The sequence below is a fragment of the Trachypithecus francoisi genome, unplaced genomic scaffold, assembly GCF_009764315.1.
Source record: "Trachypithecus francoisi isolate TF-2019V2 unplaced genomic scaffold, Tfra_2.0 Lachesis_group0, whole genome shotgun sequence".
NCBI lineage: Eukaryota > Metazoa > Chordata > Mammalia > Primates > Cercopithecidae > Trachypithecus > Trachypithecus francoisi.
Window position 1 is genome coordinate 69056180 of NW_022681453.1, and position 25907 is coordinate 69082086.

The 25907-nt window shown below is 34.5% G+C and overlaps 1 protein-coding gene across 4 annotated transcripts in view; it reads left to right on the top strand.

The window, feature by feature from the left end:
- The window catches only part of GSK3B (glycogen synthase kinase 3 beta), a 279756-nt gene that overhangs the window by 182439 nt on the left and 71410 nt on the right, over nucleotides 1-25907 (top strand). For all 4 annotated transcript variants that reach the window (XM_033211108.1, XM_033211110.1, XM_033211112.1 and 1 more), the window contains exons 5-7: nucleotides 5426-5556; nucleotides 9625-9731; nucleotides 16522-16619. In XM_033211108.1, the coding sequence (XP_033066999.1) occupies nucleotides 5426-5556; nucleotides 9625-9731; nucleotides 16522-16619 (336 nt within the window). The remainder of the gene's footprint in view (nucleotides 1-5425; nucleotides 5557-9624; nucleotides 9732-16521; nucleotides 16620-25907) is intronic.

The following is a 25907-nucleotide window of genomic DNA, read 5'->3' on the forward strand; positions in this document are numbered from 1 at the left end:
AGATCTCATTAGGGATGAACAATCAAATGTCTCTGTTCTAAAGAAACAATGAGGCCAGGCACATTGGCTCATGCCTGTAATCCAGCATTTTGGGAGGCCGATGTGTGCAGATCACCTGAGGTCAGAAGTTCGAGACCAGCCTGGCCAACATGGTGAGACCCCACCTCTACTAAAAAATATAAAAATTAGCTGGGCATGCTGGAGCACACCTGTAATCCTAGCTACTCAGAAGGCTGAGGCAGAAGAATCACTTGAACCTCTGAAACGGAGGTTGCAGTAAGCCAAGATTGCGCCACTGCATTCCAGCCTGGGTGACAGAGCGAGACTTCATCTCAAAAAAATTGAATAATTCCTCTCTGTGTGATGATGTTCTATTAAGCATTTGTTTGTTTCAGTTTACTTTTATTATAGATTGTGGTTTTCTAAATTTTTAAATAAAATTTACTTTTAAATTAATATATTTATACATAGTTCAAAACAAGATTGACAAAACAAGGTATGTTCAAAGAAGTTTAGCTTTTATCTCTGTTCCCTCTGCTTTGCTCCTTTCCTTTACCAGTGTTAAATATTTTTTAAATGTTAATCATTTATCCTACCATTTTAAAAATAAACAAACATGCAATTATTCTTACCCTGTTTTTATATAAATGGCTACGTAAAGTACACATTTTTCTCTTTTTTTCAGTTAAAAATATGTCCTAGAGATCAGTCCATATTTTCATGTGTGTGTATATCACCTTCTTCATGGCTACCATATTACTTCATCATGTGACTGTATTCTCATTAATTCACCCAGTGAGCTATTAATGCACATGTTGTTTTCCCCCTTGTTTTTTGTTGTGTTTTTTGGGCTTTGCTATTAAAAATAGTTCTATAGTGAACAGCCCTGTGCATTGCCAGCAAATAGTTGAGCTAGATATCTGGCATTATGTATTTTAAAAATGAAAATAAAATTATTGTACATACTGAAGTTGGCATACAGAGAGAGATCTAGCACTCCTTTCTTTCTCCCCGTTGTGGGAAAAGGGTTTTGTTTTGTTTTGTTTTTTTAATGTAACCACAGCCCTTTCAGAGGCCAGATCTGTTGGCTCTGGGCATTGTTCTTTGGGGACATAGATCCCTTAAAGGTCTGAAAAGATGAAAACAGTGTCTGGAATTGATGAGTTATGAGTTGATCTCCTTCACATGGTCATTCTACATAGTTTTATTGTAATCCTGTTGTATGAAAAATGTTAGATTGTGAGAGGGATATAAAAGTAGTAAATGCAAGTAACTCTTGCCTTCATGAACCTCATCATCTGATACGGACTTGTTTGGCATACATGTTACCAGAATGGCAACTGCATTTCTTTATAATTGCCTTTTACTTTTTCTGGGAGAGTTGAGTATGTTCTGTGAGCAAGATACAGGTTAAAAACTTTTTGAGCACCTTTGCTTTTCTGATGAGTATATTTCAGAACTAAGTAGGTTTTAAAATGCAACTCTAAAACAGATGACTGGCAAATCGTTGTTGTGAACTTAAAATTTTTTTTTGTTGTTGAAAAGACATGTTTAAGGATAGGGTCTGATCACACAAGAGAGTTGGATGCATTTTTTGAATCATAAACAAAATTGTTATTGTTTTAACATGTATTCTATTACTTGCTTTATTATTTTATTACTTCAGATATTATGGCACCAAGAAGAGGGCATTGGATTTGAGTTACATATAACTAACTGTTCAAATTGTGTTCAACTGCAGAGTAAATTCCCTTCTGTGATATTTTGTCCTGTAACCTGAAGCATAGTAATTATTTTATAGAAATGTTAACAATTTTGTATGGACTTTGAATAAAATGAAAAATTTAAAAAATTGTGATCATTGAACCTCAATATCTTCTGCAAAACTGGGAATAATGTGTATCTCACAGAGTGGTTGCAAGAATTAAGTAAACAAATAGACAGAAATGCTTTTCTTGATTTGGCACTTAGTACATGTTAAATCTGTTATATTTCAAAATGTGTTAATTTGAGTTTCTAAGAATTAATCATTCTAGTATTTTATTTAGCCACCAAGCTGCCTTCGTTTTGTTGTTGTTGTGTGTGTTTTTTTTTTTTTTTTTTTTTTTTTTGAGAGAGAATCTCGCACTGTGGCCCAAGCTGGAGTGCAGTGGTGCAATCTCGGTTCACTGCAACTTCTGTCTCCCAAGTTCAAGCAATTCTCCTGCCTCAGCCTTCCTAGCTGGGAACACAGGCATGAACCACCAAGCCTGGCTAATTTTTTGTATTTTAGTAGAGACGAGGTTTCACTATGTTACCCCCAGGGTGGTCTCGAACTCCACCTGCCTTGGCCTCCCAAAGTGCTAGGGTTACAGGTGTGAGCCAACGCGCCCAGCCTCCACCAAGCTATTTAATGATTATATTTTACACCTTTATTTAATAAAATATGGCAAAATACATAAATAGTAATTGAAAGAGAAGCACTTACTCAGACCACTACAGAATATTGTGTGTGTATGATATTGAGCAAGTTGCTTAATCTCTCTGGGCCTCAGTTACTTTATATTTAAAATGGCAATAATATTAGTACTTATTACATAAGGTTATTATGAGGAGTAAGTGAAATAATACACATAAAGCAGTTAAAACAGTGCCCGGCACATGATAAGTTGTTTTTCTGTTCTTGTTTTTGCGATCTTTCTAGTCTAGAAAGCTTCTCGGCTTTCTTATAAGTATACTTTTACAAAGTGAAACAACAACAAATATATAATATTACATATTTCTTTCTTTTCCTCCTGTTGGAAACTTTTTTTTATGTATATACTTTTTAAGTTCTAGGGTACATGTGCACAACGTGCAGGTTTGTTACATATGTATACATGTGCCGTGTTGGTGTGCTGCACCCATTAACTCGTCATTTACATTAGATATATCTCCTAATGCTATCCCTCCCTCCTCCTTCCACCCCATGATAGGCCCTGGTGTGTGATGTTCCCCTTCCTGTGTCCAAGTGTTCCCATTGTTCAGTTCCCACCTATGAGTGAGAACACGCAGTGTTTGGTTTTTTTGTCCTTGCGATAGTTTGCTGAAAATCCTTCATCCATGTCCCTACAAAGGACATGAACCCATCTTTTTGTGTGGCTGCATAGTATTCCATGGTGTATATGTGCCACATTTTCTTAATCGAGTCTATCATTGATGGACATTTGGGTTGGTTCCAGGTCTTTGCTGTTGTGAATAGTGCCGCAATAAACATACATGTGCATGTGTCTTTATAGCAGCATGATTTATAATCCTTTAGGTATATACCCAGTAATGGGATGGCTGGGTCAAATGGTATTTCTAGTTCTAGATCCTTGAGGAATCGCCACACTGTCTTCCACAATGGTTGGTCTAGTTTACAGTCCCACCAACAGTGTAAAAGTATTCCTGTTTCTCCACATCCTCTGCAACACCTGTTGTTTCCTGACTTTTTAGCGATCGCCATCCTAACTGGTGTGAGATGGTATCTCATTGTGGTTTTGATTTGCATTTCTCTGATAGCCAGTGATGATGAGCATTTTTTCATGTGTCTCTTAGCTGCATAAATGTCTTCTTTTGAGAAGTGTCTGTTCATTTCCTTCGCCCACTTTTTGATGGGATTGTTTGTTTTTCTCTTGTAAATTTGTTTGAGTTCTTTGTAGGTCCGGATATTAGCCCTTTGTCAGATAAGTAGATTGCAAAAATTTTCTCCCATTCTGTGAGTTGCCTATTCACTCTGATAGTAGTTTCTTTTGCTGTGCAGAAGCTCTGTAGTTTAATTAGATCTCATTTGTCTGTTCTTTATCTTGACATTTCTAGATAAACTTTTCAAGACAGTGAAGATAGAGTAGATCTTTCAGATGAAAGAATACAGTAAAAAGACATCTTAAAATTAACCTCATTTAAACTCTTAAGCTTTTTTTTTTTTCAGAAAAAGAAGACTTGTTTTCACTGATTCTTGCTGACCTAGATATTAATACGCTGACACAGTAAAATCTCTGTTTTTAGTAAATTTATGCCTGTGAACTCAGTTTCTTATTGGAGATTATCTTTTTAGTGATAATGAATTAAACTCCTAGAGTAAGCTTTAGGACTTAGAAATTGATTCTGTGAATGATGGTACAATAATAGAAGTATGAAGTTTTTTTTAAAAAGTTATATGGATACCTAAATGCCTTAATTTTAACTTTGTTGGCAAAATGCTGACCTTATAAAAGATCTTTTCTGTACAGTTTACATCATGCTTCATTTTAAAGAAGACATAAACTTTTCCAGCTATAGTTGATATTAACTTCAAAGATGTACTAAAATTCAGCTGTCTGCAGTTTTCACCATGCTTCTTAGAAGGAAAGTAGGTTGCATGTTAACTTTAACCTAAGCCTTAGCAGTAGCTTTTAAAGATGGTGCCATGTGTCAATGCTTCATTCGACTTTTAAGTATCTTTCTTTTCTTTAATTGTTTTTTTACCAAGATATTTGTTATCTTTGGTTTGACTCATTTCAAAAATTCTGTCCATGGTGTAACTTCGGGGTAGGGGTCAGAAGGTAAACAACCAGAAAAGTTTAAAAGTGAATCAGAACACTGACCTTGAGATAAACAAAGTTTAAATTATACTCTCTTTCTCCATGAAGTTTCTGTCTTCTTCAGTCAAGAGTGTGATTCTTTATCCCAGTTTCTCAATGCAGACCCAGTTTCTCAGTGTATCTTTTTGGTAAGAAAACTGAGAACGTCTTTTCTTTTTTAAGATGATGTCAATAGTCAGGCGTCTGTTTTTGAATGTTATTTTGAATTATACTTTTTCTGAAGGATATTAACAGGAAGAATGGTGGTGCTACTAACAGAGTTATTGATATCTTGATAGAGCAGTGATTATAGATTTTCTCAGTCCACATGAGTTTTCCTAGACCACTGTGTCAATCACCTTGGAGGCTGATACCTCAGGAAAATACGATTCTAAAGATGACACTTTGGAAATACGTTTACATTGAGCAGCGGGCCCTACTAGAAGAAACTATAAACTTAAAAATCAGAATACCTGGTTTCTGACCCAAAGTTACTTATTATTCATGATTTCGGATGCTTCTCTCAGCTTTTCATTTGTGTTTTAAATAAAAGCCCATCTTAGTGGGCTTGTAATGTGAAATGTTAGTAAAATTAAAAGTTATAAAACACATTGCAAAATTTCCTTTCTTAAGTTATTAAAGAATGATGCAAATAGTACATATGGTTAATGGCACTTTAATTCATATAGAAATAGCTAATTAATACAGAAATGACACGAAATTTGTGAAAGGAGGATTGAGTGCCGGTAATCCATAGCATTTCACGTGTTCTTTTCTGAGAATCTGTTACTTTATTGACTGCTTAAGTAATCTGATTTGTTTAGGATAGGAAATATTTAATTAATTTCTACTATCTATTACAGTTGTATATGTATCAGCTGTTCCGAAGTTTAGCCTATATCCATTCCTTTGGAATCTGCCATCGGGATATTAAACCACAGAACCTCTTGTTGGATCCTGATACAGCCGTATTAAAACTCTGTGACTTTGGAAGGTAAGCTACTGTCCCTCTCCCTGCCCCTTCCCTTCTCCCCTCCTCCCCCTATTATCTTCTTTTAAATATATTCCTTTTGCAGTATCAACTTAAACACAGTAATTCTTATCCAAGAGGTATAAACTAGTACAGCTGTGAGAGTAGTTTTGTTAGTTTCTGTCAAAATTATAAATGTATATACTTCTTCATTTAACACTTTAACTTTTAGGAATTCTTTCCTTAGAAATACACATTTACAAAATAGTGTATATATAGGGATTTTTATTATAGCATTGTTTATAACCATCCGTTAGTAGGAAAATGGCTAAATAAAGTATGGTACATACAGAGTAATACATGCAACCATGAAAAAGAATGAGGCAGCTCTCTGTGAACTGAAAGGGAATGATCTCTAGGAAACATTAAATGAAGAAAGCACATCAAGAGTATGTGTATTGTATGCCACCTTTTATGTTTTAAAAACATACAGAGTGTGACTATATATACAAGTACATGTGTGGCTAATTTCTGAAACAGTATGTAATCCATAACATTTGATTGCCTAAGAAAGGAAACTTTGGGAATATAATGTAGTTGGGAAACTCACTTTTTCATTGATTGTATTTTAGTATTGTTTGAGTTTATATTAGATATGTACTCCTTTTTCAGTAAGAACTAATTTTTTTCAAAATATTGATTACATTCCTGTGTATCTTTTTAACTTCACAGTTAACCGCAATTCAGGGATGAGATAAAAGGTCTACTAGCAGTGTTTTCTTCATTTTCCTCTATAATTTAACCTTTTATTCTACCCTTTTGTCCTGCAAATTTCATCAAACTTTCTGCTTTTAAAAACTCATTCTTGGTAATTTACTGTGAATTTGTAATAAAACTTTATTCTTTCCATTTTCAGTTTTCAGTACTTTTGTGCCTCTCTAATCTAACTTTTTAACATGTAGTCAAGCCTATATTCCCATGTAACTCAGGCAGTTACCCTGCTGCTTCCTCACTGGTGTAATCACCTAATCTCTCTCCTCATGGTCCCTAAGACATCTCTACATAATTTGGATTCTTTCCAATTTAATTTTTCATCCTTGTTAAAATTCTTCCTTTTCACCATCGCTCTATAGATTACATATTGCCCCACACTTGTTGATACCTATGTTCCTATCCCTTTGTAATACTTTTACATCAATTCACAGTTTAAATTTGGGTTTCAACATAGGATATGTTTTCCACAGGCTTCTCTTGAGATAGATCCTTTAAAAAATAAGCAAATCTGTCTTGTCATGAGTTAATTTTTCTTAGTCTCACAATGTGTCCTCTTTCAGACCGTCCTCATTCTACTAATTTCAGATGACCTGTCACTTTGCAGGCCATGACTCTGTTCCCTGAACTATTTTTTAAAATGGTGAAAGACAATAAAGCTCTTATTTGGTGTTTGAAACAAAGCGCTACTACTTGTCTATAGGAAAAACTGCCCAAATCATTTATGTTTTATCGTTAATGGGTGTCTTCCCCATTGAGAGTGACTGACTTGGTAGGGACAGACTATGAGACACCAAGGTTAGAAGAGCTTCTGTTCTCATGATAGTGTCAGAACATTTGGTACAGCCCGTTTTCTTGGGACATAAAATAGCTTTATTCTGATAAATTTGCAAGAGGGATTTCGCTTGTTTGATAGCTCATTTTTATAAACCCTCTAATTTTTTGTTTTTAACAGAATTGATTTGGTCAGATAAGAGTTTGGGAAACACTTTGGGCTTTACATATCAGATTGGTAATTTGAACAAAATGCTATTATTCTCTTCTTATTTTTTCACTAGATGACATGGGGCCTAAAAGTAGCTAAAGGACTAGTTGGGCTATTTAGGAACGGAAAGCTAGATGTGATCACAATATTGGGCAAGGAGTTAAAACCAGCCTCCTCTGTAAGAGAGGCTGCTCCATTTTTGTAGCTCCATCAAGTAGTGAAAAACTTCACGCTACAAAGCTTGGGTATTAACATTTTGTCTCGTCATGAATTTTCTGAATATAATTAGAATCTATCTTGTTAATTAAAAAGTGTCCTGTAGAAGATATAATGGTCTCCTATCAGTTATGCTGAAAACTAAATGTCATAATTTTCATGCAGCCTAAAAACAGGGATTAGTATTTATTAATTTATGAAATGGTTATTGTATGTCAGTACTTGGGGAGAGGGTAGAAAAACAAACTTCAAAACTAGTGATGAAGGAAAAACAAGTTAAGTTTAGAGTCATGATTGACTAGAGACAAATGGAAGAAAAGAAAGGCCAGTCATTGAAAGAAATCCTTGTGACTACTTTCATCTATCTTTACCCTGGTTTTCCAGTACCTTTACCTCAGCATTTTCTTACCTTTTTTTTTTTTTTTTTTGGCACTTACTGTTTTACTGTTTTGATTTCATTGCATTTTGTGCCTTTATTTATCTTTTTTATTAATGTACGTCAGAATGGCTGGCTTCTACAGCAGTTTATTTCATTCTGTCTTTGGATTATCTTGGGCGACATCTCAAAAGAAATTAGTTGTAATTTATTATACTTTGATGTTTAAAATACATGCTACAAACTATTTTAGTAGGAAAATTAGAGTAAGAAAACATGCAATTAAACTTACTATAGCAGTTAGAATTCATAGGCTGTGAATCATTTCTGCCCTGAAGTTGAAGGGCCTGTTTATAATTTATTGGGTAATAAATGTTTATGCACTTAATAAATTGACCAAGATATGGAAAAATAGATTGAGTTTATAAACCTTGAAATATTCACCCTGAGTCAGAAGTCAAAATGCAATACAGTGGCCAATTTCTAGCCCTTTTTAAAGAAATACATTGGGTGAGGAATATTCATTCTTAGAATCTATTGTCATACTTTTTGGTGGGGGAGGTACCTCTTTTCTGCCCTTGCTTCTTTGTATTTTAGAAGTGGAATTTGGGGAACAGGATCAGAAGAAATTCAACACTTAGCCTTTTTTGCTTTTGGTGCCTTCTTAGGTGACAAATGCTTTCTTTAAAAATTGCTATTCTTTTTTGCAGACAAGGTGATAAAATTGTAAATTTCTTTTGTCAGAGATAGTTACAGTTTACATTTTCTTTTTCATATATGATTCAAATGATGTGAATCTTAGAAAATCATTCGATACTGTGAAAGGGTAGCAGTCTAGGTTCTTTTAAGGTTTAGATTTAAAGAATTTCTGCTTTTTATTTTTTTTTTTTTTTTTTGGCACTTACTGTTTTACTGTTTTGATTTCATTGCATTTTGTGCCTTTATTTATCTTTTTTATTAATGTACGTCAGAATGGCTGGCTTCTACAGCAGTTTATTTCATTCTGTCTTTGGATTATCTTGGGCGACATCTCAAAAGAAATTAGTTGTAATTTATTATACTTTGATGTTTAAAATACATGCTACAAACTATTTTAGTAGGAAAATTAGAGTAAGAAAACATGCAATTAAACTTACTATAGCAGTTAGAATTCATAGGCTGTGAATCATTTCTGCCCTGAAGTTGAAGGGCCTGTTTATAATTTATTGGGTAATAAATGTTTATGCACTTAATAAATTGACCAAGATATGGAAAAATAGATTGAGTTTATAAACCTTGAAATATTCACCCTGAGTCAGAAGTCAAAATGCAATACAGTGGCCAATTTCTAGCCCTTTTTAAAGAAATACATTGGGTGAGGAATATTCATTCTTAGAATCTATTGTCATACTTTTTGGTGGGGGAGGTACCTCTTTTCTGCCCTTGCTTCTTTGTATTTTAGAAGTGGAATTTGGGGAACAGGATCAGAAGAAATTCAACACTTAGCCTTTTTTGCTTTTGGTGCCTTCTTAGGTGACAAATGCTTTCTTTAAAAATTGCTATTCTTTTTTGCAGACAAGGTGATAAAATTGTAAATTTCTTTTGTCAGAGATAGTTACAGTTTACATTTTCTTTTTCATATATGATTCAAATGATGTGAATCTTAGAAAATCATTCGATACTGTGAAAGGGTAGCAGTCTAGGTTCTTTTAAGGTTTAGATTTAAAGAATTTCTGCTTTTTATTTTTATTTTTTTTTCTGTTAGTGCAAAGCAGCTGGTCCGAGGAGAACCCAATGTTTCGTATATCTGTTCTCGGTACTATAGGGCACCAGAGTTGATCTTTGGAGCCACTGATTATACCTCTAGTATAGGTAAGTATAAATCTGAATATAATGCTCATAATTATTAATTGCTTCTTGATTTTAGTAATTTAGTATTACTAATCTGTACTTTTATTTGCATTAAAAGATGGATATATCCCATAATGTTTTTTTCTTAAAGCTTGAGATGCAAACATATATAGGCATACCTCATTTTATTATACTTTCCAGGCACTGCTTTTTTTTTTTTTTTAAACCTCTCAAAGGTTTATGTCAACCCTGAGTCAAGCAAGTCTGCCCGCATTAGTTTTATAAGAGCATGTGCTTACTTCATGTCTTTGTGTCATCATGTCTTTGTGTCACATTTTGGTAATTACTGCAACATTTGAAACTTTCTCATTATTGTATCTGCTATGGTGATCTATGATCAGCGGTCTTTGATGTTATTTTTAATTGTTTCAGGTTGCCACAAACCACAACAATATAAGACAGCAAACTTAATCGATCAGTGTTGTGTATGTTATGACTATTCCACCAGCTGGCCATTACCCATCTCTCTTCCTATCCTCAGGCCTCCCTATTCCCTGAGAGACAACGGTATTGAAATTAGGCCAATTAACAACTCTGCAATTGCTTCTAAGTGTTCAAGTGAAAGGTACATCTTTCACTTTTAATCAAAAGCTAGATGTGATTAAGCTTAGCGAGGAAGGCATATCGAAATTGTGCCAGTTAGCCAAGTTGTGACCACAAAGGAAAAGTTCTTAAAGGGAATTAAAGTGCTACTCCAGTGAACAGATGAATGATAAGAAAGTGAAACAGCATTATTGCTGTTACGGAGAAAGTTTTAGTGGTTTGGATAGATCAAACCAACCACAACATTCACTTGAGCCAAAGCCTAACCCAGAGCAAGGCCTGAACTCCCTTCAATTCTGTGAAGACAGAGAGGTGAGGAAGCTACACAAGAAAAATCTGAAGGTAGCAGAGGTTTTTTTATGAGGTTTAAGGGAAAAAACTGCACCATGCCATAAAAGTGCAAGGCAAGCAGCAAGTGCTGATGTAGAAGCTGCAGCAGGTTATCCAGAAGATGTAACGAAGATCATTGATGAAGGTGGCTACATTAAACATCAGAGTTTTAATGGAGACCAAACGCCTTATACTGTATTGGAAGAAGATACCATTTAGGACTTTCATGTCTAGATTTTCTAGAGATGAAAGACTTCCTCTAGAGAGAAGTGTCATTACCTGGCTTCAAAGCTTCTAAGGACAGGTTGACTCTCTTGTTAGGGCCTAATGCAGCTGGTGACTTTAATTGGAAGCCAGTGCTCATTTGCCATTCCAAAAATCCTAGGGCCCTTAAAGAATGATGCTAAATGTATTCTGCCTGTGCTCCATAAATGGAGCAACAATGAGTAGATGATAGCACATCTGTTTGTAGCATGGTTCACTGAATATTTGAAGCGCACTGCTGAGACCTACTACTCCAGAGAAGAGTATTTCTTTCAAAATATTACTGCTTATTGACAACGCAACTGGTCACCCAAAGGTTGAGAAATACATTCGTAAGGCTATAGCTGCCCTAGATAGTGATTACTCTGATGGATCTGGGCAAAGTCAATTTTAAATCTTCTGGAAAGGATTCACCATTCTAGGTGCAATTAAGAACATTTTTGATTCGTGAGAGTGGGTCCAAATAACATGAACAACATTTTGGAAGAAGTTGATTCCAAGCCTCATAAATGACCTTGAGGTGTGCTAGACTTCAGTGAAGGAAGTCTCTGCAGATGTTGTGGAAATAGCAAGCGAACTAGAATTAGAAGTGGAGCCGGAAGATGTGACTGAACTGCTGCAATCTCATGATAAAACATAAACGAATTGCTTTTTTTATGGAGGAGCAAAGAAAGCGGTTTCTTGAGGTGGAATCTACTCCTGGTTAAGATGCTGTGAATATTGTTGAAATGAAAACAAAAGATTTAGAATATTACATAATTGTAGTTGATAAAGCAGCAGCAGGGGTTGAGAGGACTGACTCCCATTTTGAAAGTGGTTCTAATGTGGGTAAAATGTTATCAAAGAGCATCTTATACTACAGAAAAATCTTTCGTGAAGGGAAGAGTCAATTTATGTGGCAAACTTCATTGTCACTTTAAGAAATTGCTCCAGCCACATCCTATAGCCTTCAGCAACTGCCACCCTGATCAGTTGGCAGCCATCAACATCAAGGCAAGACCCTTTGCCAGCAAAAAGATTACAACTCACTGAAGGCTTAGATGATTATTAGCATTTTTTTTAGTAATAAATGTTTTTAAATTAACATATGTACATTAATTTTTTTTAGACAATTCTATTGTACAAGTGATAGACTATAGTATAGAGTGAACATCTTTTATATGCACTGGGATACCAGAAGATTTGTGAGACTTGCTTTATTGTGTCTTATTGTAATGGTCTGGAACCAATTCCACAACATCTCTGACGTATGCCTGTATAGAGATTTTCAAATTTTACTTTTTAGAATTCAAAATATACCTACTATTCTGTTTTTCCTCCTTGGACTATTAGAATTATAAAGCTAATAGCTTTTACCTTAAGAATTTAAATTAATTCTAAGTAACTTTTTTTTTTTTTTACTTTTTTATTTAAAATCCTCCTGAAATACTTCTGAGTGTGATTACACTAGTTGGAGAATTTATTAGTTAATGTTATTTCATTAAGTTAATAATGAAAGTGATAGTATGGCCATATTGCTAACATTTCCTTCATGCCATCTCCATTATTTAATATAAAATCAGCTTAAGTCACTAATAGTTTTGCTAAATGCACTAATTCTGTAGAAGTACGCACCCAAGATGTTAGTGATAGAAGGAACTGAATAGAGACCATTAGCTTTAATCATCATTGACCTTCTCAAGTCTTCACCCCTGATGTTTAGTGATAGGAGGAACTGAATAGAGACCATTAGCTTTAATCATCATTGACCTTCTCAAGTCTTCACCCAAGATGTTTAGTGATAGAAGGAACTGAATAGAGACCATTAGATTAGCTTTTATCATCATTGACCTTCTCAAGTCTTCACCTAAGATGTTTAGTGATAGAAGGAGCTAAATAGAGACCATTAGCTTTAATCATCATTGACCTTCTCTTTTACTCCATTTTAGCCCACTAGCCAGGAGTGAACAGAGAGAGCATGATTGGCTGGACATGAATAGGAAGCTAACAAACAAGGAGCAACTTTAAGCTAGATGTGCAAGTGGAAACCAAAATTATTTTACTTTTATGTATTGTTTCTGAAGAGAATTCCTTTAGTCCAAAAACAGAAACAAAAGCATGCAAATAATAAACCCAAAAAATCCCCGCAGTAACAGAAAACTAAAACAAACAAAAAACAGACCTGGCCTGGCGCAGTGACTCAGGTGTGAACCTGTAATCCCAACACTTTGGGAGGCTGAGGTGGGCAGATCACTTGAACTCAGGAGTTTGAGACCAGCCTGGGCAACATAGTGAAAACCCATCACTACCAAAAATTACCCGGGCGTGGTGACATGCCCCTGTAGTCCCAGCTATTTGGGAGGCTGAGGTGGGAGGATGGCTTGAGGCCAGGAGGCAGAGGTTGTAGTTAACTGAGACTGCACCACTGCACTCCAACCTGGGTGACAGAATGAGACCCCCCTCTCAGAACAACAACAGCAACAACAAAAAATAAAACAGACCTTGTGACAGTTTTCTGTCTTTTTGATACAAATAGAAATTCTCTGATATAAGCAAACACCCTAATCAGAAAACACATTATCATTTTTTATTTTGCCAAATGGCAAAATGCCAAAGCACATTTTGATTTCTGCCAAGAGGCCAGCAGTTTTACCCACCATTTCCTTTGTACCCTCTGTACAAATATTAACCCAGTAAAAGTGTATTCTTGTGAAGAGTTTTACCCTCTGGGAAATCTAAAAATGTCTAGAGGACCCAGGTGCAAAGAGTACAAAGTGTTCTCTGTAGACCACACTTTGAAATCTGCTTTGCCAGAGGGTAGAGAGCATAATAATATGTATATGTATGTGTATGTAATTATCAGAGTCTTATTATGGCTGTGGTACATGGCATGTATGAATGGATAGATGAGAAATAGTACAAAGAATATTTTGCTTGTGGTCGACCTGGGTTTGAGCATCACATCACTATTGAAGTAAAGTGGAGATTACTGACAGTTCTGCTTTTCTGAGTGGCTGTGAGGCTTAAATAAAATGTTAGTGAAAATACTATAGAAATGTAAGGTGGTATTCTTTTTGTGGCATTTTTAGACTTGACTCTCCTCAGGAGCAAATTTCAGCCCCTTGTCTGGGTATATCATTGTATTTTCCAGCTGCTTTACATTTTATTCAAATATATAATACTGATTATCTATATATACTGGTGTGAGTCGTGCCAGAAACACCTAAAATAAAGGCAGTTTGATTCTTCTCAAAAAGTTACCATATCATCTCACACATTAAGAAACAGTTATATAAACAGGAGTCTTTTGAACCCTAACAAGCCTAGGTTTGGCCTCCCATTATAAACTTAGGATACTTGCCGCTTAAGACTGTAATGTTTTTAAACAGACCCCCCAAAAAGTATACTAATATAGTTACATTTTTAAATGTTTTTAACTGTAATGTTTGAAACGAAAGAGTAACTGCTTCTGACAATATTATTAGATACAGCCAAAGGTAAAGCTGATGTCTCTGATTATATTGTCTTACTGAGAAATGGCAGAATGAGAACAAAAGACTTCCTTAGAACAAGGGATTGAACTTACAGACAGACCCTTGAAGGGCTGTTATTCTGTGACAGTGAGACAGTTATTCAAGAGAGTGGTATCTTGATTGGGAATTGAGAATGATTCCAGGCCTAGCTCTACTATTCAGTACCTTTACCTTGGGGAAGTCATTTAACTTTATCATGTCTTAATTTCCTTATTCCATGAAATAAGTGTGTTAAACTAAATGGTCTTGAAAGATCACTTTAACATGAACCTAAGTATGAAACAAAATGCTATTCTGGCTTTAACCCCAACTAACTAATTTTCAGTGTGCCAAAGCACTGTTTTTATTTTTTCAGTACCTTCTATTTAGTTGAAGTTTTATCCTATTTGGAGAATTTCATCCATTTCTTCTTTGAAATAAAAGTAGAAGAGATTTTAGTGTCATCCAGAAAGTGATTGATAAATACTTTGTTTTTACTAACTTGACTGATGTAACATGAATTGAAGGCTGCTAGTATAGTTGTCACCTGAATCTTTTGAGTATCAATCTTCTGTGGTAACTTCTAGGCAAGAGTATTTCTTGATGTTTTACTTTTTGTCTTCCATGTTTGTAGCTAAATCTTGCCTAAGAAAGTGTTTCCTGTTGTTTTTTATGAAGGCATAGTTATTCCCATACAATTTTTTCAGCCTTGTATTCTGAGGTGAATCATTCCGTATTAGAGAGGAAAAAAGTTGAGTGCATATTACCTTCCATCTTATTAACTAGGTAAAGGGATATTTTAAAACCTGGATTAAAATAAGCATTTACATAAATAAGGAGATACGATACGTCTTTTCCACTTGACTGTAACAGTTAGTATTACTATTGGCTTTGAGTAAAGATTCCCTAGCAAGTTTTCATATTTGCTTCATTTAGCAATTTCCTAATATATTAAATAGGACTCTCGGTCTATATTTGCAAAATAGATATCTTGGTTATTAACTTAGGACTGAACAAAATCAACTTGAGTTTGTTAAATGAATACTATGTCATTTTTCTAGGTCAATAAAAAGTAGTCACTGGAGCAGTGATTTCCAGTTTCTCTTGATAGTACATACCACATCAGACCTTTAAAATTTTTGTTGTCAACCATTTACTGTTCTTTCTTCTCCTTCCCTACTGGTAGGTGGTAAAGTCCAGCAATGATTCATAGTCGTCTCCCTAAAGCACTTGAGTGTGGTACATTAGAAACCTAGGAATCTCAGAAATCTGGAAGCTAAAAAGCAGCCTTTTCTTGTAGGAAGTTTTAATAGTGGGCTTTAAAATAGAGTGATTGTAGTTTATCTTCTAATCCAGTAATACTTTTGAGAGAGAAAGAAGATGTTACTAATAATTATCCCAGGATAATATATAAGCCATAACTATCCTGGGTAAACTAGGATGTATACTTTAAAGTATTTTTAAAGTGTATTAATTGAGTTAATTTTTAAAGTTTTCTCTAGGGATTGAGGTTTTCATTTTGACTTAAAAGTGGATTATTTTTATAATTTATGAAGTAAAATATATTCCTCTATCATTGCCATTCCGTTTTATTTAAAAATGATAATATATTTAAGCACATTTTTCTGTCAGTCATCCTAGAACATAAAAATCAACCATTTAAAGTCTTAAAAGTGTTCCTCAGAATTTGCATTGACTTAAAGCCCAGGGTCTGGGAGAGATTGAACCTTTCCTTGCTGTTCCTCTGTAAGTACCTACTAATATGCAGAGATTGTGTCACTTTGAATGATTTTTAAGTATGATAAATAGATAGTCCTGCCATAGCTTTGGTACTGTAATCCTCTGTCTTGTTATTTGAAGACTTGAATACCTGAAATTTGATAATAATAGACTTTACCCTTTATTAGAATATTCTTATTGGTCTGGTTTCCTCTTTGGTAAGTTTAACATTTAATTAAAAAGAACATTAGGGAAGTTTTATGAAGTTTTCTCTGTTTTGGATTGTATAATCTTTTCCTTGTGATATTTACTCTGTGATCAAAGTAAAATTAGAAAATGTATACAAACATTTTTCAGTTCAAGCTATAAAGTATTAATAAGGCTTTGTTTTCTTTTCTCTTTAGATGTATGGTCTGCTGGCTGTGTGTTGGCTGAGCTGTTACTAGGACAACCAATATTTCCAGGGGATAGTGGTGTGGATCAGTTGGTGGAAATAATCAAGGTGAGAAGGTTGAATCAGAATATTTGAACTGGAAGGAATTTTGGTGCTACTTTAATAATATATATCACACATATACACACATGAGAAACTTAAAAAATGGAGGAAACAATCCAAGGTCACATAGCAAGTTCAGCTATAAAGTGGGTATAAGAACACCCCCCAGCCTTTTGGTTATTTGAGTTACTCTTCTCTTGTATGATTCTAGAAAAACTATTATGTATATCTGATGCAAGAAAGGTATATATCTGTTATTTAAAGTACTTAAAAGCAAAATTGGACTATAAGCTCACTAAAATGTATGTAAGCTGAATAAAGGTAGAAGCTTTGTCTGTTTTTGCTCACTGTATACTCCCTGCTCCTAAGCACATAGGAGATACTTGTATTTGGTCACTATTTATATTTATTCAGTATTTGTAAAATGAAAGAATGAATGCCTACATGTCTGGCTAGATCATTGATAGAAACATTTGACTTATGGATTTAATATAATTTTATTTGTTGGGTCTATATGGATTAAATATAATTTTATTTTAAATTTTATTTAAAGCTGAATGAAAGCAGACGATGTGTCGGGTTTTGCTCAGACACAGCTTCTGCTTTCATTTAGCTTTGCATACATACACCTTTATTAACAACAAATATTTAAATATTATCTTAGAATATGTGTTTCCTTTTAAGAACAGTAGAGCTGAGATTTTAATTGAGTTTTTAAATGTAATTTTTTCAAGTTTTAAATATTTGAGATCTTAAAGGAAGGCCCTTTAAAAAAAAAAAAAAACTAGTGTCTAGATTTATATCACTAGATTGGTTCATTCTAAGGTTTCAGTTTGGACAAAGCAACAACACTTCCTGTCTCTGGGGCTTTGTTTGTGATACCCCAGATATTTCATAGAATTGTAAAATTGAAAAATCATCTTAGAGGTCATGTCGTCCTATCCAACACACAATGAAATAACCTTTTAGTTACATTCCTAACAAATGATTTTCTAGTATTTTCTTGAACACTTCCAGCATCAGATTACTACTTAGGGATGCAGCTTATTCTGTATTGGACAGCTTGAATTTAGTTTTTATTATACTGAGCTGTAACTCCTCACTAGCTTATACCATGAACATAGGACTGTGATCAAGTTCTTTTCAAACCCATGTACTTCATTCTTTAAAAATAGGGATTTTTAAAATCAAAGGTAGTTTTGCTAGATGTCATTGTGTACAAGTATGGTTGAAAAGATCAGTGTGTAATCAGCGATCTTCTTTATTATCCATACAGTTTCTTACAGTTTGCAGCTTAGACTACTGTGGTATTTACATCTTCTTTTTGGTACCATCTTTGAGTTTCAGATCTAACCTTTTACCCTTGTTACAGAACTATTTTCTTTTTGATTTCTATGCTACACTCAGATCTAAATTGAATAGTTTGCTTTCTTTCTTTTCTTTCTTTCTTTTTTTTTTTTTTTTTTTTTTTTTGAGACGGAGCCTCGCTCTGTCACCCAGGCTGGAGTGCAGTGAATCTCCACTCACTGCAAGCTCCGCCTCCCGGGTTCACGCCATTCTCCTGCCTCAGCCTCCCGTGTAGCTGGGAGTACAGGTGCCCGCCACTGCACCCGGCTAATTTTTTTTGTCTTTTTAGTAGAGACGGGGTTTCACTGTGCTAGCCAGGGTGGTCTCAATCTCCTGACCTCGTGATCCGCTTTCTTTATTTTCTAAAAGCCTACCCCGTCATGTAAATTAATACTCGGAATACAGAGCTTGGCAAACTTTTTCTATGAAGGATTAGGTAAAATATTTTTGGCCAACTTTTTCTGTAAAGGACTAGATAAAATCTTTTAGACTTTGTGGGCCAAAAGGCAAAATCGAGGATATCATATACGTACTTCAATAACAAAAGGGAAAACACATTTTCACAAATTTTTTTATGGATGAAGTTAGAGGTATAATAATTGAGTACTTTTTTTTTTTTTTTTTTTAATACAGCTCTACTAACCAGAAGAATTGAGTTCTTTTTGGGGGAATATAACCTTTCTCTTAATTAATGTTCAAAGTTAGTACTTTCTGATCATCAAATTGATTGCAAATCTGTTAATTCTTAGCTTATGGGCCTCACACAGACAATGGACTGTAGTTTCCTGATCTCTGCTCTTACACAACCATTCAGCATTTCTCCTGTACCTAGGCTTTTATTTGATGTACTTGAGCTCACCATCACCATGCTAAAATTCTCTGGGCATATTGGCCATTCTATTTGTCATATACATTTAGCTCATTAGAATTGTATCATTTCTCTACTGATTATATTTTAGAATTTTGTGGTGATTTGTCATTAATTTTAATTAATTCATAATAATACAAGTAGAATTTTTGAGGAAGCTAAGTGAGCATCTGTGATAATTCCCTATCTCATGCCTGCTGTAATACCTTACAAACCTTTAAGTCTAGAGCTTGCTTGTACCACTTTTGTTAGTCCTTGTAATTCATTTTTCTGCTAATATTAGTTTATGCTACCTGCTTAATAGATTTTGTTACTGATAATTTCAGACTTCGTTTTCATTAAGCACTTATTTTTTGCAAAATGATCCATGATAGATATGTAGTAGCAGGCCAACTCTGAAACAAAACACTCGTCGTTTATGTGCTATGCTGTCATCTTGCATTTATACTTAAGAAATGTCACCTTACTAACAGTAGGTAAGTTCCAAGATCACTGCTTATAGGAGGTTTTGGTAATGATATAAGATAAAAGAATTGTAAGTATTTCCAAGCATCCAGGGCATTTTGGGATATCTGGTTTCTAGGTCCCTTCTACGTCCTTGACCATGGCTGCCCAGGATAGATGGAATTGCCAGTAGTAGTTTACCATCCATTTATTGACTAGAAGTTACTACACATTGCACGGAGGCTCATGGGCTTTGTATTTTGTGCAAGTGTATGTATGTTTAGTATAGTTCTAAGTCTTATTGCATGAAGGTTAATAAACTTCATAGGAGTGTTGTGTGTGTGTGTTTAATATAGCCCCAAATCTTACTGGTCCAGTCAGGGGCACTAGTTCACGCCTGTAATCCCAGCACTTTGGGAGGCCGAGGTGGGTGGATTGTTTAAGCCCAGGAGTGTGAGACTAGCCTAGGGAACATGGCAAAACCCAGTCTCTACAAAACATAGAAAAATTAGCCGACCATAGTGGCACACGTCCATAGCCCCAGCTACTTGGGAGCCTGAAGTGGGAGGATTGCTTCAGCCGGGAGACAAATGTTGCAGTGAGCCAAGATTATGTCCCTGTACTCTACCTGTGTGACAGAGCGAGACTGTGTCAGTGAGTCCATCAATTAAATAATAAATATCACAGCCGGGCGTGGTGGCTCATACCTGTAATCCCAGCATTTTGGGAGGCCGAGGTGGGCAGATCACTTGAGGTCAGGAGTTCAAGACCAGCCTGACCAAGATGGTGAAACTCTGTCTCTACTAAAAATACAAAAACTAGCCAGGCGTGATGGTGCACGCCTTTAGTCCTAGGAACTCCAGAGGCTGAGGCAGGAGACTTGCTTGAACCTGGGAGGCAGATGTTGCAGTGAGCCAGTGCCACTGCACTCTAGCCTGGGCAACAGAGCGAGACTCTGTCTCAAATAAATAAATAATAAATACCAAATCTTCTTCTTTCTCCTTTCTGCTTGCCTCCGTCCCTCCCTCCTTCCTATTGTTGCTAACATCTGTTCCTCAAATGTTAAATATATACAAGGTCTCATTTGAATGAAAATTCCTGAGAAATGCTGATCTAGCTATTTTAGTTTTCCTGATACAAGTTGGAAAAGAGAAGTTATATGTGTTTGTTTTCAAAGTTAAATGTTACTAAGACATTCTGTATTTTAAACAAATACTTTCATATACTGATAAACATGACTTGAAGAATAGATTTGAAATTTTCATAAAGGTGGTCTCATAGATGCCCAGTTCAGTTCTCACTTTTTTTAAGGTAACAATCATGCACTGTTAATGTTTATGATAACTAGGGAACTCGTATTAAACTGTTCTTTTCTGCTTTCTTTTCATTTTCTCCCTTGAAAACCTCATAATAGAGTATCTGGGGGAAGCTAACCTTGCAAAAATAGGTAACTCTTCTCTGAATTTGAGTTTAAGCAAGAAAAAGGAAAGTGAATAATCATATAATAAACTTTATGAAGTTTTTTTATGTGGTAGACTTGCCTTATTATATTATAAACTTTTGCCTTATTATTTTATAAACTTTCTGAGCAGGGACTTTTTTTATTCTTGTGTTTTAATATCTGAGGGCACCAAAATAATTTTCAGTTAAGGTTTGTATTGAAGTAACTTGTTAAACCATTGTCCATTCATGAATTTGAAATTAGCTGGGAATTAATAAGAAAAGTTAATGTGGTTGTTGTGTATGTTGTTTATTGACTCAGATGTCTATGCCAATAATTTACAGCATGAGTAAAACAGTTTAATTAAACGAACTTTATCTCATTCTAGCTAACATTTTTAATTTTCCTCACTGCCCTCTAATAAGAAGGTTTTTGTAAAATATTTAGAATAAAATCCAAATACATTATATTTAGAATAAGTTAAAAGTATAAGAACAGATTTGAAAGTCATGGAAAATCATTTCTAAGCATGAAAAACACAAGTATTTAACTTTCTGAAGTAAATTTCATGCATAGAATTGTCAGATCATCATTTCGTTATGCCGTTTGACCTCTGCATATCAAAAATGCATGGATTTTCACAGCATTTATAAAAAGACAAATTCCATTAGGGACTTCTCAATGTGCTTTTTTCCTTTAAAATCTTCCTTAATATAAAAATCTCAAGAAATATCTGATATAGTTCCAGAAACATGGGAAAAAAATAAAACATTTTTAGAAAACCTCTACCAGGAATTTTGCCAAACACAATGTTCACTGACGTATAACATTGTCCTCTGGCACCTCTGCAGTTGGCCATAGCAGTGGAGCTTTATAGAAGAGAGTCCTGTGAAGGATTGTATAATGCTGGTGAAGATAATCATTTTTAATGAGAGTTACTTTTTTTATAACTACATAGTCTTAGATTTTATATCCTCAATGCAGAAGACTGCGAAAGCACAGAGAGACAGTAGACAAAAAATCACTTACTGTTCTAGCACATCATGAAAAATACTTCTATAAATATTTTCATATACTATATTTTCTTTTTATTTAAATAAAAATACCATCTTACTGCTTTGTAGACTTTTAAAAACTGAACAATTAAGTATATTTTTAATGACTACATAGATTCCACTGCATGATTGTATTTCGAATTACATAATTGATTCTGAAAGTAACAGCATTAAGGTAAAGTGATATAGCATTGTCTTTCAAAAAGTTTACATGATACATTGGCTTTCCTAAGTTTGATTATTAACTTTCTTAGATAAATGACAAGTGTCCCCAAAAAATTCCATATAAGCAATCTAGGAAGTTTTGGATCTGGGAATGCTGTTAAGTTTTACTAATAATTTCTCCCCTCCACTCTCCAAACTTTAAAACATAAATTTCAAATAAGGTAAGATGAACTTTAGTCCACAGTTTCATTTCTGGTTTAAACTTTCACAAAACTAACAATTTTAAAATAAACCAACTATTTGTAGAAGTTTTTAATTTTAAATATTAAAATTCCTACAGAGATAGTTTCATTTATTTCATAAACATTTACTTATGCTATAGTAATAATTTGACCAATTTTTTTGAATAGAAGAGTTTTAGGACAGAAGTAGTCAATACTCCACCTCTTGATAATGGAATTTCAGTATAATTTTCATAATTTTCGTAACTGTCCTTTAGAATTTGGGTATATCTCTTTTAAAAAGCTTGACATTAAACATATTGAATCTTAAATTATTTGCAATGATAAAATTATAAGGCAGTTAAAGTTTCTTAATTTCTTTTCTAATACAGCTTTACTAAACTACTGTTTAGTTTTCTCTTAACACTAACCAATTTAGATGTCTATGTAGATAGCTCTTACACAGGGAAGAGCTAGTAATTTCGGTTATCTCTAACTGAAATTTTATGTAAGAAATTTGAAAGTACAACACAGATGCAAATAAACTTTTGATTATGCTATGGGAGCCAAGTAGATGGGCTTCATTTCTTGATGCCTATCCGTAGAAAAAGATTTAGAAGGACCTACAAATTCTACAATGGAGAATAGAATTAAGGGAAGGTGAAAAGGAGAGAACTTTTATTTTTTGCTTTTTACTATTCTGTGATGTTGATTTTTTTAAGCATATCTTTTTACAATTGCAGGACTTATGAAAAAGTAGTTGCTTTCAATTTTTTTTTGTTAGTAAACAGAAACAGTTCTATAGAAGTTGAGAGTTACAATTTTGTTACAAATGTTTGTCTAAATAATTGTTTTCCTAGGCTTTCAATTTGACTGATGCTTGTTTGTGGTATAATTTAGACAAAAAGATCAGTGGATCCCTGGCTTCTCAGAATTCTATATTTTCCAATATTGAGAAATGACTGCTCATCATAAAAGCTGCCACTCAGTGAGACCTTACTTTGTGCCAGGCACTGGATTAAGCACTTCACATTCATTACCACACTTAATTCTTATATTAACCCTAAGAAGTAAGCATCACTACTACTACTATTACTGTTACTACAGTAGTCTCCTGATATCCACAGGTATCACTTTCTACTGTTTTAGTTACCCAGAGCCAACCACAGTTCAGAAACATTTTTTTAAGTGGAAAACTTTAGTAATAAACAATTATGAGTTTTAAATTGCATGCTGTTCTGAGTAGTATGCTGAAATCTCATGCTGTCCTGCTTCATTCCTCCTGGGACGTGAATCCTCCCTTTGTCCAGTATATCCATGCTGTATACACTACCTGCCCATTAGTCATTGACATCATTTGCATCTGACATCCAGCCATGGACATTATTATGGCTCACTGATCCAGGATCATTCCAAGCAGATGATCCTCCTCCTGATGTATGATCAGAAGATCATTAGTAGACTAAGGCTATGTCACAAGGCCTGTGTAATTCACCTCACTTCATCTTACCACATAGGCATTTTATCATCTCACATCGTCAGAAGAAAGAGGATAAGTATAGTACAAGAAAATATTTTGAGAGAGAGAGAGAGAGAGAGAGAGAGACTACATTCACAGAACTTTAATTATAGTATATCATTTTAATTGTTTTTTATCTCTTACTGTGCCTAATTTATAAATTAAACTTTATCATAGCAATATTTTATTGTTTATTTGATGTATAAGATATCAAGAAAATGTGAAGGAAATCTTGGCTTGTGGTGCTACAAAGAACTATAGTGTTAGTGATTCTCAAAGGAAAGTAAAACTGATTGAAGTGTATACAGATTTTTACATGTATTTTTTTTTAATCCAAGAGATTCAGATACCCCCCTTTCTATTTTATACTTCTTCCTTGAGAATACCACTTTGGCTGAAATTCACCTAGAAAAAAAGGTCTTTTGACTGCTATGAATATGTATCAACCAAGAATGAATTTTTCACTTTATGTTCAGTAGTTTACCTAACTAAAACTTTTTGGCAGGGAGGGAGATGACTTGTTCCCAAGTATAAATTTTCATTTAGTAAGAAAAGAATGAAGTCCAAAACAGTCTCGAAAAAGAATGAAGTTGGAGGAGTCACTTTTTTTTTTTTTTGAGACAGGGTCTCGCTCTGTCACCCAGGCTGGAGTGCAGTGGTACAATCATGGCTTACTGTAGCCTGCACCTTCTTGGCTCAAGCTGTCCTCCCACCTTAGCCTCCTGAGTAACTGGGACTACAGGCACACACCACCATGCCTGGCGAAATTTTGTATTCTTTGTTATAGATAGGTTTTCACCATGTTGCCCAGACTGGTCTCAAACTTCTGGGCTCAACAAGTGATCCACCTACCTTGGCTTTCCAAAGTGCCGGGATTACAGGCATGATCCACCATGCCCAGCCACACTTCTTGTTTTCAAAACTTATTACACAACTGCAGTCATCAAGACAATGTATTACTGTCGTGAATGTAGCCATATAGATCAATTAAGTAGAATGGAGAGTCTAGAAATAAACCTTTATATTTATTGTCAATTGAGTTTTGAAAAGCATTCCAAGACAATTCAATGGGGAAAGAATAGTCTTTTCAACAAATGGTGCTTGGACAACTGGATATCCATATGCAAAAGAATGAAGTTGGACCCCCACCTCACACCATATACAAAAATTATATGGCTTGTGGAGGAAAGGGAATCCTTTACACTGTTGTTAGGAATGTAAATTGGTACAACCATTATGGAAAACTATATGGAGGTTCCTCAAAAAACTGAAAATAAAATTACAGTATGATCCATCAGTTCTGTTTCTAGGTATCTATCCTAAAGACTTGAAGTCACTATGTCAAAGAGATATCTGTACTCCCAAGTTCTATTCATGAAAGCCAAGATATGGAAACAACGGAAGTACCTATCAGTGGATGAATGGAAGGAAAAATATATATCCACTACAGTAGAATACTGCTTAGCCTTAAGAAAGAAGGAAATTCTGTCATTTGTGACAACATGAGTGAACCTGGAGGACATTATGCTAAGTAGAGTAAGTCAGGCATAGAAAGAGAAATACTGCATGGTCTTACTAATATGTGGATTCTGAAACAATTGAATTCCAGAAGCAGAGAGAAGAATAGTGTTTACCAGAAGGTGGAGAGAATGGGAAATGTTGATCAAAGGGTACAAAATTATAGTTAGACAGGAGGAGCAAATGATAAGTATTTAATGTAATCAGTATGTTAATTAGTCTGATTCTTTTGTTCCACAGTGTACCCATAATATCACTGTTTATCTCAAAACTGTATACAGTTATAATTCGTCAGTTAATTAAAAACAAATGAATTCAGAATGAATCAAAGACCTAAAGTTAGAGCCAAAACTATAAAACTCTTAGAAGGAAACAGTTACAAATCTTTGTAAGCTTCAATTAGTCAATATTTTCATACGTGTAACACAAAAGCACACATTACAAAAGAAAAGTAAATTGGACTGTGTCAAATTTAAAAACTTGTGCTTTAGAAGACAGCGTCAAGAAAGTTAAAAGAATTGGAGAAAATTTTTACAAATTATGTCTGGTAAGGGATTTGTCTCTACAGTATATAAGGAATTCTTACAACTCAGTAATAAAAAGAAAGCCCACTTGAAAAATGGACAGAGAATCTGCATACACTTCTCTAAAGAAGATACACAAATGGCCAGTAAGCATACGAAAAGATGCTCAACATCATTATTCATCAAGGAAGT